The sequence below is a fragment of the Amphiprion ocellaris genome, chromosome 17 (assembly GCF_022539595.1).
Source record: "Amphiprion ocellaris isolate individual 3 ecotype Okinawa chromosome 17, ASM2253959v1, whole genome shotgun sequence".
NCBI lineage: Eukaryota > Metazoa > Chordata > Actinopteri > Pomacentridae > Amphiprion > Amphiprion ocellaris.
The window spans coordinates 11,217,720-11,236,119 of NC_072782.1; the positions used below are offsets into that span (position 1 = coordinate 11,217,720).

General features: G+C 40.2%; 2 protein-coding genes across 6 annotated transcripts in view; one reads left to right on the plus strand and one right to left on the minus strand.

The window, feature by feature from the left end:
- rad23b (RAD23 homolog B, nucleotide excision repair protein) overlaps positions 1 to 18,400 on the plus strand; it is an 88,723-nt gene that overhangs the window by 1,050 nt on the left and 69,273 nt on the right. For 4 of the 5 annotated variants that reach the window (XM_055019380.1, XM_055019379.1, XM_055019381.1 and 1 more), the window contains exons 2-10: positions 32 to 113; positions 1,821 to 1,900; positions 3,563 to 3,744; positions 3,854 to 3,909; positions 4,846 to 4,973; positions 6,050 to 6,185; positions 6,311 to 6,438; positions 7,700 to 7,888; positions 8,130 to 9,349. In XM_055019380.1, coding sequence (XP_054875355.1) covers positions 32 to 113; positions 1,821 to 1,900; positions 3,563 to 3,744; positions 3,854 to 3,909; positions 4,846 to 4,973; positions 6,050 to 6,185; positions 6,311 to 6,438; positions 7,700 to 7,888; positions 8,130 to 8,243 — 1,095 coding nt within the window. In that variant the 3' untranslated portion in view covers positions 8,244 to 9,349. The remainder of the gene's footprint in view (positions 1 to 31; positions 114 to 1,820; positions 1,901 to 3,562; positions 3,745 to 3,853; positions 3,910 to 4,845; positions 4,974 to 6,049; positions 6,186 to 6,310; positions 6,439 to 7,699; positions 7,889 to 8,129; positions 9,350 to 18,400) is intronic. The other variant, XM_055019383.1, reaches the window with a different exon arrangement.
- klf4 (Kruppel-like factor 4) lies at positions 10,473 to 14,627 on the minus strand. Its single transcript, XM_023281152.3, has 5 exons — positions 14,356 to 14,627; positions 14,120 to 14,231; positions 12,644 to 13,520; positions 11,993 to 12,163; positions 10,473 to 11,588 (listed from the first exon to the last, which is right to left on the minus strand). Exons 1-5 carry the CDS (start codon positions 14,358 to 14,360, stop codon positions 11,413 to 11,415), a joined length of 1,341 nt encoding a protein of 446 aa, XP_023136920.1. The 5' UTR covers positions 14,361 to 14,627; the 3' UTR covers positions 10,473 to 11,412.

The following is an 18,400-nucleotide window of genomic DNA, read 5'->3' on the forward strand; positions in this document are numbered from 1 at the left end:
TTCCTTTTATTGTTGTTTTTTCCCCCCATAGGTGAAGACATTAAAAGAGAGGATTGAACAGGAGAAGGGAAAGGACAATTTCTCCGTTGCCGGGCTGAAATTGATATATGCTGGTATGTCATGTGCTCTTCGCCCTATTTATATCTTGCCATTTCTCTACAACCGTACATTTCTATACTCTTCATCTAATTTAATATAGTTCTGAAATATTTGTATAAATGCTTAATGTTGCCCAAAGTGAGCATTCATTAAAATGATTCAACATTACAAATGTGTGACAGTAGTAAAAAGTCTGCATCACAGCTTTTCTGAGGCTTGTTTCAACTGAGAGGAGAAAGCCACTCTTGGCTTTCTGTCACAAATCATTTAGACAGTGTTTGACAGCTTCTCTTCATAGTCCAGCATGGAAAAATACTAAACAGCATCTCAAGTTGTGGTGTTCCTCCAAAAACCCACAGAAATCCAGACAAGGTTACAGTTTTTCTTAGCAGCAGCAGCAGCTCTGCTCACATCTCTCACTGCTGCACGCTGAAACACCACCGAAACTACCAGCTGCTGTTAATTCCCCTGGTAGGTCTGCTGTGGTTAAACTAGTAGTGTATGGCATTCAGTCGATCAAATCCTTGTTGATTCCCCCTCAATCTCCCTCCTGTTAGCTCAGGATATCATTTTTTTACTAAGTTGTTGTTTTGGAAAATGTCAGCCTGTTCTACCTCGTGAGTAAACACAAAACTGATGTAAATCAGCCCTTAATAGGATAAGAACATTTAATTGGTAGGTTTCATTTTTTGATTATTGTTGTCTAATTTAAGTAGTGAGAATAGCATAATAGTATTCCTTGGTTTATAGTGGAGTCAAATACTGTACTTTGAAGTTGCCTTTGGTGAGACGGAGGTCTTTTTATGTCTTTTGTTGCCCTTTTATTCATGTTATGTCCACTATTAATGTGTTGCAATATAACTTATTTAACTGTCAATAAGGATCCATTTCAGTATCCATAAATATTATAATGCAGATGTTCACACACATTGATTTGTTGTATTTTTTTCTCAGCGAGACCTAAATAACTGTAGTTTTCAAAATAATTTTAGACATGTAGTGACATTTTACAAATATACTAACACGGACCTGCTGAAGGGCTGCATTGTCTTTTTCAGTTTGGCGGGTATAGCGGACCTTAAACACTTTGAAGCTACAGAAAAGACTGATTCTCTCAAAAAGTTTTAACTTCTTGTCACATATAGCATGAAACCTGACTAAGAATGTGTCTGTCTGATAGAAAAATGAAACATTAGCCAAGTAACTGCAAAGATTGAAGCACAAGCGTTTTGTAATAGGCCAGCTGTCATTTCTTTAAACACGTTTTGCAATTATGCACTTTTCTAAAAGTGTGTTGAGATAAAGATTGTGGAAACGTGGAAAGGTTGGGTAGTAATCAGTATTTTTGCCAGTGTCAAAAATTCCCAGTTGCACCCACATTACTTGGTGTTTGATAACAAGCAGACATGATGTACTCCAAGGGAGGCTGAATGCACTGTAGATGCAGCGTGCGTGACCATATTATATAGCAGTATAAGCATTAGGGTTGTGCTTGACCTACTGCAATTTTCTCAGACACACATATAGCACAAAACAAAAGCAATGCTGTACAATGTAACAAGAAGACCCAGATGTGTTGACAAAAGCGAGCAATTTAACAGCTGAAAGCATTCTCTTCAGTGATGCAATATGATACTATCTATTGTTACACAAACCCGTGTTTTTGAAGTCATTGTGGGTAAAGCCAGGAAGTTGTGACTTGTGTTTCTGTTTCTTCACAGGTAAAATCCTCAGCGATGACACAGCCCTCAAAGAATACAAAATCGACGAGAAGAACTTTGTGGTCGTCATGGTGACAAAGGTTTGAGAATTACAAATTGTTTTAGTAAATTGTAGGTTTTCTTTGTCAAACAGATCTTGTGATTTTTTTTTCCCTCTTTGCAGAACACCATGTCCTTGAATGTTGTGGGTACATGCTAATATTGAACTATGATTAGATTTTGTACTCTTCTCTTTCCACATCCATCCACTTATGTCTGTCTGTTAGGGCTGTTGAACAGCCTCTTCTGGTGCACAGGAACAAGTAGTTCACAATGTGATCACTGCTGACATGGAGTGGGTCAGTGTCCTCAATATCTGGCTCTTGTTTATTACTGTGTATTCCAGAACACTGCAGATTACTTGTTCTGAGCATAGATTCATTCAAAATATACAAAAATGTGTTCTTTACATGCTTTTTAAACTGTTGTGCCACAATGCAGTGTCTAACATAATGTACCCTTGTGTTAGCATAACATGACCTGTCATGCTTTAAAATCGAATGGGAGCTTTATTTTTGTTGTGAGTTTCTCTGGAGCCAGATATTTAAATTTCCTCGCAGAATTTAATGTGAACTTAGTATTGCATTGGAAAAAATGAATATTCGTGAATGAGATGTGGTGTCTGTAGATGCAAACTATCAAAAGCCTCAGATTTATATCAAAAACTATAACTGGCTATATCATGCCTGTTTAGTTGCTTGAAGCCTATAATGGCCTTTATTAGTAGACCTTTTTTAGTCAAGTAACTGTTAAAGGGATAGTTCGGGATTTTTGACATGAATCTCTATGGCATCCCTATCATTAGTAACGTACACTCTCACTGTCTTACCCCCGACAGTGTCCCGTGAGCCGAGTTCTGGTCCGGTTCTGGTCGCGGCGAAAGTAGTCCGGCAGGTTTCCAGGGTCACTTAAATAAAATCACTCTTTTGAACACATGCTGTTTTTAGAAGAAATACGTTTTATTTAAAAGAGTGATTTCATTGGAAACCTGCCGGACTACTTTCGCCGCGACCAGAACCGGACCAGAACTCGGCTCACGGGACACTGTCGGGGGTAAGCCAGTGAGAGTGTACGTTACTAATGATAGGGATGCCATAGAGATTCATGTCAAAAATCCCGAACTATCCCTTTAAGGCAAAGGCAGCCCAAAGTAAAATACAGCCCAAAATTAACATTTCAATTACAACATATATGGAAGTGAGTCATTGTAACTACTGTTGAGAAAATTCACCCAAAGTCCTCAAGCAAAGTTTGCTGTAGTAGGGTGTTTATTAGTATTCTGGTATACGGTGGATTTACCATTTGAAGGTAAGCCGACCCAAACCATTTACAGAGTAAAACATTTTACACAGCTTGTCAGACAGTTGGGAAGGGACACTATGTAAATACAGAAAAGAATAGAAGTCAGTTTGCGTATAGTTGCTAATCAATGACAAATGGTGATAGGATCAAAGGATCTGGTAAACAACAAAGGGTAAGAGAACGAGGCATCTCTCAGGTAGTTACCAATAAGAAAAGGTGATATAATCAAAGAACTGGCAGATAACAAATAGTAAGAGAGTTATCAGTGACCAAGGTAATGGAATAAAGAATGACACTAGGGGTAGGGGTGTCTGTAGCTAATGAAGGTGCTATTTTCTTCATGACTATAAAGTGCTATTGGAGAAGTAACAAGCTTAAATATTTTAAAATTTGTTTTGCAGCCTAAAGCATCCTCTGCCGCCCCACAGTCTTCACCAACTGCTTCAGCTCCCAGCACTACAGCTCCCGCAGCACCTCCTCCCTCAGCGTCCAGTTCGGACAAACCAGCAGAGCCTGCCTCCACAGACAGCAAACCAGAAGAGAGACAGTCTTCGACAGCCAAACCATCTTCCACTCCTGTCGGGTAAAGATGGGCCCATGTTTGTCTTTAAGTATTCATCTGCTGTCAGTGTGTCTTGCTGTGAGAAATGATGTGTAGCCCATGCCTCACCCAAGGTCTGTTTCTCTTACAGTAGCTCTGAGACTTCAACAAACACAAATTTAATCAATGAAGCAGTTTCAACTCTAGGTAAGGCTGCTTTTACAAAGGTTGTATATGACTTTTTTTGTTGTTGGATGTGAGTGAAAAGTAATTTATGAGTTTGATCTGTCAACCTGTCACAAATGTTGCATCTTTTGCTAGACTTTTGCAAATATTTGACTTGTATGTTGCCTTTAATCTCTGTTTTGTTAACATGAGTCTGTGTGCTCGTGTGTGAATAGAGGTAGTTGATTAATTTTGGCCCACCTTATTTCTGCTGGATCTCTATATACTCAATAAGCAGCCAGATATTGCAGATCAGCCCAAACTTAATACTTAATCCCAGTTCCCAAAGGCCACATGCTGTAAACTTTGCAAATATTGTTTTGCTCGGAGGAAATTTTAACCCATGAAGCCGTCAGTGTGAATTATCAGCATTTGAGGCAGATTGTTTATGTTTATGCGATACAGGAGTTTATCCTTAAGTATTCAAACTTCTAAAGCTGCTATGCATTAACATTGAGCTCAGCTAATACCCTGTTTTATGATTGCACTGTTATAGCATGGCATGCCAGTTGTTTATTCTGAGTATATGGATGTAATCTTAAAACATGAGAGCAGAACATCGTCTTCCAGATGACAATATATTAATCTCCATGTTAATTTATTTAGAGATGATTCATTTTCCTCAAATTGAAACATATGTTAACATCTCTCTGGTGGACTTGACAGTGTGACACGCATGTTTTCAACTAAATTACTGCTGCACGTTTTATGTCTAATACATAACAGAACATAACACTTACTGGCAGATATTGGGTCATTAAAGCTTTAAATGTGGTTGGGCTTAAATTCCTAATTTCTTCAATTAATGCAGACATGACAAATATAGAACTGAAGTGACAAAACAAAGCTTTTGTTGCACCACTGAAATTCACTTGCTGTTTTGGTGTTTGTGTGTGCATGTTGTGCCTCTCTCTTTAGTGACAGGCCCTTCATATGACGCCATGGTGAATGAGATGATGCTCATGGGCTATGAGAGAGAGCAGGTGGTGGCAGCACTGAGAGCGAGCTTTAACAACCCAGACAGAGCTGTGGAATACCTGCTCACAGTAAGTACAATTATGTCTGTAATTGTAGAAAATGTTTCTTTGAGCAAGTTATTGCATTGGTACACACATAATAGGTCATACATGTTTGTTGCTTTTGGCAATCCTAGAGCTCCGTGTCCCCGCTCAGGTCGTGAACACGTACATGAAGCTGCTTTTCGCATGTGTTATTTAGGAATATTTACTCCAGTGCATTCTGTGATTGGGTGTTGACATTCATAGCGTGGTTATACAAATTCCAGTATACAATTTACTCACAGGCCAGATCCAGGTTACACTACTTTCACAACAGCTCCCAAGTTACTCCCCGAATAACCCTAAAATGTTCACATGCCGTGAAGATACCTACTTTTTTATTTATTTAACCGTAAAAGACCCATTGAGATCAAGATCTCTTTCACAAGGGTGACTTGGCCAAGAGAGGCAGCAGCAAATGTCTTAGTAAATAAAAACAGACCGATAACAATCACAACAAACATTAAAATATTAAATACAAGAAATTTGAGCCATAAAGTACAATCGATTTCTTAAGATAGAGCGGCAGGCTTTCAGTGAAACAAATTCTGACAATTTCAGTTCAAATCGGAGAGCATTCCAAGCAGAGGGAGCAGAGTAACTCTTATTTTATTTCCCCCATTGTAGTTTAAACATGATTAGCAGGGAGATACAAAATGTCATTTAATCACAGGGCATAATAGCTTCCAGTTATGCCCTACAATCAAATCACAATCTGTATCTCTCTACTACCTCAAGGTGGAAGTGAACCACAACTAGTTCTGTATCTCAATGTCTAAGTAACTATTTTTGCACCTTTAAAAAAAAAAAAAAAAAAAACAGCTTTTTTTGGCACCCTATTTCTATTCCTTCGACCAGCATGGTTTTCATGTTAATTGCACATTCTTTTGTACATCGTTTCCTTTTCTATCTTGATTGTAACGTGTGAGCTACTGGATACCTTGAATTTTCCCAAAAGGATGACTAAAGTATCTAGCTAGCTATCTGTTTATCTCAGTGTGGTACATGAGCTTGTTCAGTATGTGTCACATTTTAATTGGTGTATATCATGGATTTTCCTACAGGGCATCCCAGGCAGAGATCAGGGCCCTGCGACTGGCCCTGATGCGGTGACGCCTCCAGTGAGTGGATCTCCAGCTGCATCTACAGGCGGTATCAGTGTTCCTGCCAACGCTGGCTCCTCACCAACTGCTGGGGGAGGTAAATTGCCCATCCTGTCCTCCATTTAACAGCAGCCTCAATGTGCCAATTTGTCTCCGTTTTTGCCCTTCCTGTACTTGTCCCCATGCTTATTGCTGCTTACACTGTCTGATTTACACTTTCAGGCAATCCTTTGAGCTTCCTAAGAAATCAGCCCCAGTTTCACGTAATGCGACAGCTGATCCAGCAGAATGCCGCCCTCCTTCCTGCCTTGTTGCAGGAGATTGGCAGGGAAAACCCCGCACTGTTGCAGGTGAAGAAATGATAAACTTCAATGTGTTTTAAATAACAAGAATATTATACAAAGTGCAAACATGTTTGAGGCCCTTGATGTGTGATGCATTTTACTAAATGCAGTTGTGGTTTCAACATTGGAGTCACAGATCACATAAAGGGACATTTCACAAATTTTACATGAGTTAAAGGCGCTTATCCACTAGCACCTACTCGGCTCGGCTCGGCTCGGCTAGACTCGACTTTGGTTTAGGTCGTTTTCCATTACAATTGAGTACCACCTCATCATGGGTGGAGTCGTCATAGCACGGCGGCCTGACCAACGAGGCGATAGTGTACCTTCTGCTCGGTCTATGGCTTTTTGTCACATTCAAAATAAAAGAAGAGAGTCAGAGAAGGCTGACGGTGGCGAGTCAAAACACTCAGGAGAACAGGAGAGTTTGGGAAGCAATACAGCAGTATCAAGCCTGAAGACGAGGACACGAACTAGACGATGTATGAGGGTAAGCTAATGCTAGTTTGCTACAGTTATCGTATATCAGTCCCGTGTACAATGCTGTAATGGCAGCAATTTATCGCTATTAGGCATTAAAATATGTATGCTGTGTAGTGTCGTCACTCCCTGTCCAATCAGTGGCCTGCACTCTAGACGTCACATTATCGGCTCGACTCAGCTTGCTTGGAACCCCGGCCGAGTAGGTACTAAAATAGTACCTGGTACCAGGTACAATGTCCTAATGGAAAACCTCACAAACCGAACACAGTCGAGTTGGTACTAATGGAAAAGCACCAAAAGTGTGCTCATCACAAGGTTTATTACTACATGGAAACAGTTGTGTGATGTTTGGTATGGCTCTGGAAGGAGCTTTCTAAAGTTTGAAAAAGTAATCCTGAAGAAGGCATTAGGGTTCACAAATTTTGGTCCTGAGAAGTAAACATTTGAACAAGATCTGCATTGATCCTTGCAGGCTTCTACATTCAACTGTGACTCTTGTAACAAGTTTTACCACAAGGTAAAAATGTGTTCTGCACATATAGATTCACTCGAGCCAGATACTACCAGCTACTTAATTTCTGTCTTTGTGAATGTGTCATGAAAGTCAGGATTTACAGGCATCTCTGTGTTATCCCTTCAATGTGTCATTTTTTAAAAATTTAAATATTTGTTTTACTTAAAAAAACTGAATGTATAGCTCATGTTTATTTCTGTACTTCAGAGTTGTCGATGCTAAGAAATATTGAACAGTATCTGTGCCTACACTGTTCACTTACCACTGCAGGAGATCAGCAGCCACCAAGAGCAGTTCATCCAGATGCTGAATGAACCGAATCCAGATGCGGTGCCAGTAGGTGGTGGAGGAGGGGCAGGAGGAGCAGGGGGAGCTGGAGGGCTGGGAGGTGACACACCTGGTGGAAGTCACATGAGCTATATCCAAGTCACACCACAGGAGAAAGAGGCCATTGAGAGGGTGAGGACGAGCACAACACTGTCACTAATTCTTTTCATCATTCAGAAGTTCAATGCTGCTTTACCAGAACTACTGGAATATTCTATAAATCCTTGTCTCTGATGACCTTGCCAAAACCTCAGTTTAATTTTACCTTCCACACAGTAATATTGACAGTGTTACCCCCAAAGAAGAAAATGTCACTTCCTCATTAAAGTATTTGTCTAATTCACAACTCTATTGTGTCTCTCTCCAATTCCAGCTAAAAGCTTTAGGATTTCCAGAGGGACTTGTTATACAAGCCTACTTTGCTTGTGAGAAGAATGAGAACTTGGCCGCCAACTTCCTTTTACAACAGAATGTTGACGATGATTAAAAGAGCCATCCTCGTTTTGATTTTTTTTCTTACTTCTTTCTCTACTTTTTGATTGCTGATGTTCAATATATGTGTACAACAAGCCTTTTCATATCCAAAAAACTATTTTACTCCCCACTTCCACATTCGATTCTCTTCATGACACTGGATCATTTATCAGCTGTTGGCTGATGTACAAGGACAGGCTGTTGTTTGTGATCAGTTTAAAACAGAAGAACAATAAAAGTACAATAATTTTGCATCAGAAATCATGTGTGTGCTGTTGATTTTATTTTGTACTTGAGGGAGGATCAGTGTTTTTCTTTTCTGTAACATTAGCAGCTGTATTGCGGTTTTCATTGTAAGTGAGGCAAGTTCAGGGTAGATGTGAAAGGTAATGATCATATTCATGAACACTTCTTTTAAAATTTAGGTTGACAAAAAATGGGAATTTAAAAAGTTAAAGCAACATGAATGTGACCTTTTTCACATAAACATTCCACATCTGCTTGTAAATAAGACAGACTGTTGGCAGGAGCTGTGTAAGTCTGAACTGTGATGCATGTATGAGAACATTTTATGATAGATAAAGTTTGCAAGTAAGGTAAGGCTTAGTTGCAGTCATTTTTACAGAAAAAAGAAAGCCACGTGCATGTAACTGACAGATTTATACTACACACTTTGACTCAACATTTTCTTTGTGTGTAAATTATGCATCCACTCACTTTGTTAGATGATCAGCTGAGCCTTTGCCAAATTTGTTGTGTAAATTGCAGGCAAAATTATTTGCCTTTTCACAGAGAAAATGCAGCAATTAAATCCACTAGACCAAAATGAAATTAAAACTGCTGAATGATACGGCAAGTGAAAAAGGATAAATAACTTCTGAAGCAATAAACAATCTAACAGTGACCTGGATCAGCTAACAATGTAATAAAATGACTGTACATGTAATTTACTAATACCAACGGTGTATTTATTATTGTGCTGTGCTGCTTTTAGGGGTGAAGGATGACTGAAGAGCTCAGTGTGCTTTAACTGAATGAACCTATAGGGGGCAACACAGACCACAGCATCTTTCTAACTGTCAGCACCGTCAGCACCAAGTGCTGTTTGCCAGCCTGAAGGTAAGGGACTTACACCACAAATGTGTCAATACTTAAAAACTGTTAAAGATTTTAAAGACAGTAATAGCAGTAGTATTAGACTTCCAAAGAAAGCTGGATTATTTTGTTACACTTAAACCACGTGAGGACTTTCAGCATCTTTCAAAAATTGTCTCGAGTCACTTGAACTTATTTTTATTTTGCTGTAAACCATTATTTTTGTGCTACTTTATTTTGATGAATTTAATAATGTGGTTTGCAAGGCGGTAAATTACTGCTGAAAATAAAAAGCAGAACCACCACAAACTCCAATTTTAAATCCAAATTTTAAAGTTGTATTATTTATGTGAAGAAGTTCACTCATATATTTCTTAAAGAATTTAGTGACTATTTGTTAATAAAACTGTAGTTTATACGTTTGGGAGCAACCTCGCTATAGTCACTGTGTAAAAGATATCTTCACATACATTTAAAAACATACATTTGTTATGTGCTTCGAAGTCTCAGTCAAGTATTTGAGTCTACTATTATAACATTGTCATGTTACATATTTGTGAAAAATTGAAGTTTATGTATAAAATAGATGCAAAACTGATGATGATAATAATTCTATAGCAGAAAGCCATTAAAACAGTATCTCACTGCAGCATCTTTGTGGGTTTTCATTCACATTGTGTAGCTGAGAGCTCCAGCACAGAGTGGAAGTCAGATTTGGTGTCACCCTTGAATGTCAGCCAGCAATTTGGTTGTCCTGCCCATTCTTCCCCCTGACAGGTGGAAAGGGAACCCCATGGAAATGGGACATTGTAGGAGTGAATTTTCTTTTGAAAATCTCTTTAACAGCAACATTGTGTTAGCTTGCCTGCGGTCATCTCGCTATTATCGGGGAAGATATTGTGGTTGAGCTGACTGTGAGCTATTGTTGCCATCTAAATGTGCTTCTCCATTACACTAGCAGGGAAATCTTCAATTACTCTGACTAATGATGTTCAGCGAAACCTTACTTGACATGCATAACACTTTTTAGAGCACTAATGTTGTTTATCATGTCAACATGCTTTCTTTCTTCTTCTTTTTTTGCTTTGTTTTGTTTTCAATGACAATATTGTAGCTATGGTGACGGAGCGTAAAGGTCATCATGGTCTTCTTACTTCAAATACATTTTTTTATTTTATTATAATGTAAAATACAAAATGATAACAAAGCATTTTTATTTACAAATGTACAAAATTCAAGATTATATTACATATTTTGGCTATAAACAAAAATCTTTGTTCAGAGTTACTCATTCAATACAAAAATACGAATGTCTCATATAAATTATTGCACTTTGCAGCTGCAGTGCATTGAGGATTGCCATCACCATTTAAAAAGTGAAGTGTTCACCTGATTTAAGTCAGATTGTGGAAGAGAGGTTTCCAAGAAACACACAAACAACCATATGGCACTTTTCATTTCACCTTCTTGTCTATTTTCCTTAATCTTTGGTACCTTTTATTTAAGAAAAAAAAAACCTTCTTCAGAGTTACTGAGCACCATTCTGTATAAATTAACATTGTACCTGAAATCAATGGCATTGCAGGTGAAATGTTTATATAAATATAGATGTATTTATTAATACAGTATTTTGAACAGTGTGTAGTTAACAGAGCCTATGATGACAAGTTGCTGGTAGAAGGCCTCTGGAGATGTTTGTCTGTTGCTCCTGGTTTCCCTGACAGAAATACATTTCCAGTTAAAAGCTGTTGACACCTGGTCCTCCAAGTTTTGTCGGTTAAATAAGACAAATTCCAGTTTGGTCCCTTTCATAAAAGTTTACAACCCTGGCTGAGAGGTCTTGTCGAGTCACCTGCACAATGTGCGAACACAGGATCAGCCTTGAGAGACATTCTAGGCTCTTAAAGGAGTAATGCTCTTTTTGCCATGAACACCACAGCTTGTCTTGTTGCTTGACACCGGCTTGAAGGCAAATTATGGTTTTTAAAAAGTGTAGGTCATAAGTTTGTTCAGGGTTTTGATTAACATATACTTTTTGTCCTGGAGCCTTCATCCATCGCCATCTTGTCTGGTCCTCCAGCCGAGTCTCATAAGTGTCTCTTCATATGCAGAGCGAGGTGGTCTGACCTTGAAAAGGCCCGGTCACATTTCTGACACTGAAACGGCCGGTGGCCTGTGTGTTTCCTGTAGTGGCGAGTGAGCTCATCTGAACGTGCAAACTTCCAGCCACAGCCCTCCCAGTCGCAGTGGTAAGGCTTCTCCCCTTTGATGAAAATACAATACAGAGCAGTTAGTGCTGGCCCTGAGGTTAAAATGGCCCAGGCCTTCCCACCTCCAGGAGGAAAGAGGTCCATCCTGTCCTGCAGCTAGTGCGTAAAGGCCAAACCAATCAGCTCTGGGTTTGTATTTGAGCAGGGATCAGTATCAACCTGTTTCACCGCACCTGCTCAACAACTCCTCTGCCCCATCCCCCACACATCTAACCCCCATTCATGACTCAATAATTCAGTGTGTTTGCCCATAATGTGCGACAGATGTGGTTCTTTTGGACATTTAATAAGTAGTTCTAACTGACAAAACAACCATGAGAATATACAAGCGAAACCAGATTTAAAGGGCACGAGAAAGAAATCACGCAAAAAGTACATTTAACATGCAGGTACATACCTGTGTGTGTGCGGTGATGTGCTTTAAGATGGGAGCTCTTTGTGTAAGTTTTCCCACAGCCGACGTAGTCACAAGTGTGTGTCGCGACTCTCTTCCTCGGCCAGGAGCGTCTACCACGTTTAGGCTTTGGCTCCTCCGGCAAGCAGTCGCTGCTGGAGATCATGAGGGACTCTGTGGAGTCAAAATATTATCATCATCACAGTATCTGATCATACAACCATATAGACGTAGAAAATATACAAAAAAAACCCAGAAATGACTGACCACTGTCATAATAAGAGCATCAGACCAGTAAAGTGATATAAAAGTTGAAGAAAAGTTTATAAAGCTTCAGTTTTCTTTGTAAATATTACAAATGCAAAAATTGTGTAAATAGTAACACGATTAATAGAAACATCATTATAGGTGAAAGCCGTTAGTTTTTACAGTGAAACGGACATAAAATGTCTGCATGTGTCTGTAGTTAGGTCAACCTTTTGAACTGCTGAATTTATGGTATATAGGACTGATATCCAAACTGTGCTCTGTGCATTTAATTGACTAAAGGACAAATTCTTTCCTGGTTTGAGTTATTACATTCACTAGTGGCTAAAGATGGCAACAAAAAGACAAAATATCTCTAAATAAGAACAGAATGAAATGTATTCTTACCTTGGTACTGCATGGCCGATGTCTGAGGGAAGGAGCTGTAGCCCTGCGGAGAACTATGGTGGTATCCCTGTGGAGGTAGAGGGATCTGAGAGTGTGGATGACCCAACACCTGGTGCTCCCGGCTCAGGGGATGGTCTGGGGAGAGGGAGGAGGATGAGGATAACCTGCCGCCCGTCATGGATCGCCCTCCGCCAGGGAACCTGTGTAGATCCAAGTGAGCGGGGCGCTGCTGCTGGCTGCCTCGTCCCTGGGAGTTTACCCCAGTGAGGTGAAGGTCGATAGGCTGCGAGATGGTGCAGTTACTGGGGTTCTCCTGCTTTATCCTGTGGCAAGCAAAGGACGGCGAGGCACGAGAAGGAGTCGGGTCTGACACGGCACTGACGCAGGCCTTGCTCATGCTCTGGCTATATTCTCCCATGTCCATTGTTGTTTTGACCACAAACTTGCCGTGGAGGCTGGTCGGGTGGAGGTACGCCGGGTCCAACTCGGGCCTCATGAGTTCTGCCACAAAGCCTCCAGAGGGCGAAACATCACTGATGTCTGGGATGGTATAGAGCAGCTCACTGGCAGTGCCCTGAGGGGAGGGAAGAGGGTACGACGAGGAGAAGGAACCAGGGGAAGGAGACAAGGCCTGAGCAGAGCTGCACGCCATGGCGTCCTCCTGTTGTTGCTGCTGTTGCTGCTGCTGTTGCTGCTGTTGCTGCAGGATGGAGTTGGACAATATAAAGTCATAGTCTAAGTCCAGATCTAGCTCGGAGTCTTTCTTGGACATGCTAGGGCTTGTTGTGCTGGTGGCAGTGGGATGGTCTGGGTCAGGGCAGCTGCTTCCGGCTGGCACGCTGAATCTCTTAAGAAGGGACAACTCCTCCTTCCATCTCTAGGGGGAAAGTTACAGAGGCATTAACAACTGTTCTGTTGTAATCTGCTTGTTTGTGTCATGTTCCTGTTTATAGGACACATAGGCAAGACAATCACACTTGGGTTCGTCCTGTTCTGTGTTGAAATTAGTGCTTGTTTTTTAGAGACGAGGGCAATGGACTCAAGTTAATGAATTTAAGGACACAGGTGTAGAAACTGCCCTTCGTTACCAAAGACTCCCTGGAATACTGATTTGTATTATTAGCCATGAGAAGTGAGAGATCTAGGAAATTGTCAAGCCATTAGGAGAATCTTGTGATCATTATGCAGCCTTTTAAAGAACACATTACAAATAATAACGATAATAATCAGGTTGGGCATCAGCATGCTTCCTGTGGAGCAGTGCAGTATCCCATGTGCGCTCTGCCTGCGTCCAAACCTGCTGAAGTAGCCTGTGTAAACCGGTGCACGCCCCAGCAGAGCGTGCTGTCAAGCCCTGACTGTAGTGGAATACCAACGGGAGCGACACGTTGGAAAACACACACACTGTAAATAAACTGCACAATGTTTCCCTGATGCCCCTGGCTATTGCGCACGACGAGAAGAAAGGCTACTCACTAAATTGGCACTTCCAGTGGGTTTACTCTTGACAGTGGGGCCGCTGGCAAACGTGGAAATTGATGGAAGTAGAGTCCCACCTAATGCCATCTCGACGTCATTTGGAGGCTGCCTGAAATTGAACAGAAAATATCGTAAATCCGTGCGCAGAGCTCCGAGCGCAGCCTGGTACAGTCCATGAGCAGAGATGCGAATCGGTCAGAATGTTGCGAAAAAAAGTTTCTCAGGATCCACACCTCATCTGTTAGAATGTGTATGAGGAGTCGTCCTCGCTATATTCTTCTTAAGACTGCTTTGGTTTTTTTTCTTCTCTTATTTTGGTTAAATATCCCCGGGTTTAAAGTTTCTGCTCCGCGCACTTTGGTTCCAAGACATGCCGCCGCTCACTGGCGCACCGGGAGGAGCAGCCGGACCGACCGATTCTTTGTAACTCAGGAGCAAAAGACAGAGAGGCGACGAGCAGGGGAATCCCTCCCGCCTGTTGCCATGCAGGGACCGGCAGTCTGAACTGAGAGCAGCCTGAGACTATCCTTAAATCACTGGGAAACGCCTTCCCTTCGTCGCCTAGCAACAAGCCGAAAACACCAGCAAGGGGGGGATGCGGTGGGGAGAGAGAGGGAGGTAGAGAGAGGTTTGTTTGTATTCATAGCAACAGCACCTATCCTTACTGCTGTCAGTCCTGCGAAAATGTGGGTAAAGAAACGCATCTTTCCGGATGAAACGCACCGACTGACGGGGGAATACTGATCTCTTCTGTTTCATTACGTCTGCGGACTCACATGGAGGCATGGAGTCATACCTGGAGCCCAACTAGCTCTACCTGTACCTGTAGCATTAGCTGCCTGGAACATAAACTCGCACAGAGAAACTGCAGCGTAATCAGGTTCAATCATCCATCCATTCATTTTCTATACACTGTATTTTTCCAGTGGACCGTCTCCCACAGCTGACTTACACTCTTAAATTGATAAATTCATTTAAATTGTGCGCAAAACCAACCTGATTTAATCAAAGTGCTGCACATGTCATCAGTCAGACAGTAGCACAAATATGTGCAAAAAGCAAGACAGAATAAAGACTGGCAACATTAATTTATAAGACTAAATAAAATACCCAAAATATAGCAACTTGGAAGCTCAATTTCCAAGATATCATGCATTTAAAATGAGACCACTAAGAGCAATCAAAAGCCATTGAAAACAAAACATGTACATGCTGAGATTTTTATTTCAGAAGTCAGTGGAGTAGGAACATTTAAATGAAAGAGGAAGGTGAAACCAATATGTAAAGACACTACTGCAAAAGTTTGATCTTACCCTCACCCAGCAGCTTCGATAGTGGAACAGTTTTAACATAAAGTTTTTCTGGGGATCTAACAGGTCTGGAGACACAGCAGGGGATGGAGAAACTCTGAAATGTACCCAGGTTAAAGGAAACTTAACATCAGTTCTGTATTGAAGAGGTAGCTAATGCAGAGATGCTTGTACAGGAGTAATGCTTTTTCATTTTTTGGCAAAACTTAGAATTCTGCATCAACAGAGCAAACTTGTACTTTCACAGATTTATTAAACAGTTTATATTCATTGATTATTGCTAGTGGACTATCAAGTAACCACTGTAGTTTTTAAGTTAGTCACACTCAGGTGTAATTGTACAATACCTACTATGCAACACATAAATCCTATTCTACTTTCTATAGTTTTTTAAGGCAATGAGTTTGCATATTATTTAAGTAAGGTTGCGTTTTATAGTTTTCACTATAAGTTCATTCAGCTTAGAGACATATGTTCCCCAGCTGCAGTCAAAATGTGAGTTAACTTTGGTTGTTTGATTAGTTCAACATAATTTTATGAATGATAAACGTGTAGAAGTAGCTCAGTTCAGCTAAATGAACATGAGAAAACAAATTTAAGATATTAAGTTGGAACAAGTAGTTACATACATTGCGGTTACAGACAGATTTGTTTTCTTCCAAGAATTTCTAAGATGAAAGAGTTTCCTCTTCATTTAACGTTCAGAACTTACAGCCTCAGCTGTTCTACAAAGATAATGTGTGTGAGATAATTAGAGTCTAATTCAATCCTAACCTTTATCATGCTTAGAATTGTTTTGATTATTATGAAAAGAAACAACCATAACTTACTTGAACATACATAAAAGACACAAAGCCAGTTTACATTATGTCTATTTTCTCAAACTACAAAAACAAGATTCTCTGGAGAGTTTCAACTCTCTCACAATGCATCCTGGGAAGTTTGCTCACATACTAGTTTTGTGTTTTAGAAACTTAATTAAATGAGTTGAGAGAACTCTTAGCTCTTCATGCATTCAACTTGTCATTTCAGTCAAAATGCCACAAGTTATATTCTACTATATTTATTGTTTTTAAATTGTAAGGTGGTCTGAAAATAAAAACTTGACATCTTCGCTTCAGTTAACCCATATATTTACATTCAGTAGACTAGAAAAAATGAGATGATTTGACTACATTTCTTTATGTTGTTTTGCCAGAGTGGTATCATATAGGAAAATATGCAAAGTATTGTGGGTAGACATTAGGTTCATGTGTAATACATCACTGGATTGCAGTTGGAGGTAACCCCATGCAACACATGCACACATTATAAAGCACCATTGCATTTTTTTTCTTTTATACCGTAATATTATAATATAATATTATTATTTCTCTTACAGTGAGTGAAACCTTCAATTATGCAGGCAGTATGAGAATAAAAGCTACATTATACTAATAGACATGTACATAATCTATGTATAGCAGACATACTGGAACTTACACAGCAAGAATTCTCAATGATAGTTGGTGTCACACGTGCTTCTGTCTTCATTCAAAAGTCAGACTAGTATGTTGTTGTATTGAATTTTTCTGCCAAAGGCCTAAAACACTCTGCCTCTGGCTTCTGTCTGTTGCTGCTCTACTGTTAGGTTTTTTAAAAACAGGTTTTTATAGCACATATTCCCAGTTGAGTTTGCCTTTAGTCAGCAGTCTTTATTGGCTTCCTTTGCTATCACACTCCTGACCCCAACAAACATGAAAAATATACACAATAGCATGGCAATGAAAATCCTGTATGGGAAAAACTTACTTTACCTGGGAGCATTAAAAGGTACTGCTCAGTGCTGAGTTTGAACTGGGTTCAGGCAGTGTTTGCACAGAGCTAGCGAGCTAACACAAACCTCTCTATCCAACATAATTAGACACATTGACTTGAGAGTTCAGTGTGAGAGCAAACAAAGCGCTCGCCGCTGATCCTGCTGCATCAGGATCTTGTCTGTTAGGCATGTCAACAAACATGCCGTCATTTCAACAGGACACGTTCACTGTAAAAGTCTGCCTGTGTCTTCATTCAAGGTTTGAAATTGCATTCATGCACAGAGCTTTGGTCGGCAAACAAAACTGGTGGGAAATATATGGACTATAATGACTCAGGAACTTTGTAAACACAAAGTGTATCCTGCTGGGCAACTATTGTTTGATGTATTACCAGTAGGACACGTAATATGAATCCAAATGGTAATATGTGCATTGCCTTAAATTACTTCTCCACATGTGTGGTGAGAAGAAATGGCTTTAAACCAACAGTTTTCACTACATCTCTTGTCCTTGAAACCCTACTTCCTACAGCAGGTAGGAAGACAATGGGAGCTATGTCATTATAGCCATATTCTTTATGATGGGACATAATGGTTTTGAAAGTGATCCTGAAAACAAAGGCCTGACTTTGACAACTGAGGTGCTTTGCATCGCCATGACAGGCAGAGGAGAAATAGAGAAAAGAAATAAAGGAAGGGAAGACGACACTACTGTATGCTGTGTTCTTTTCTTGACACAATGAAGTCATGGTGATTTAGTAACTCACACCAAACCCCTGTATAGAATATGTTAATGCAACACTTACAGCATCAACCGAGTGCACTGCTGAGCATACGAAAGAGAAGTCTGCGATACTCTGCCCACGATGAATCACTTCAAGTGCAATACAGTTACAGATACTATGTTAAAGGCAAGGATGACATGAGAAACGGATGTGGCGAGACTGAGGTAATGTTGTATCAGCAAGGACGACTGAGTGTTAAATGAGTATCTGAGAGGTGTAACATTTTCCTCTAATTAACTTCAACAAGTGTACTGATAATCCTGCTGTCTGAGGTTATCGACTTAGATAAAGTGTGGGTGCCGTGACATGTGCCTGATGATGCACCATTCAAAGAATTATTGTTTTAAAGGTGAGCTCAGGTGTTGTTCTTGGATGTGCTGAGAGT

Excerpts from the sequence above, each read along its gene's own strand:
- klf4 (XM_023281152.3), bottom strand. Across the intron at positions 13,521-14,119 it reads CCACTGGAAGTGCCAATTTA|AGATGGAAGGAGGAGTTGTC; the intron begins GTGAGTAGCCTT and ends CTTTCCCCCTAG. Across the intron at positions 12,164-12,643 it reads ATCGGCCATGCAGTACCAAG|AGTCCCTCATGATCTCCAGC; the intron begins GTAAGAATACAT and ends TTGACTCCACAG.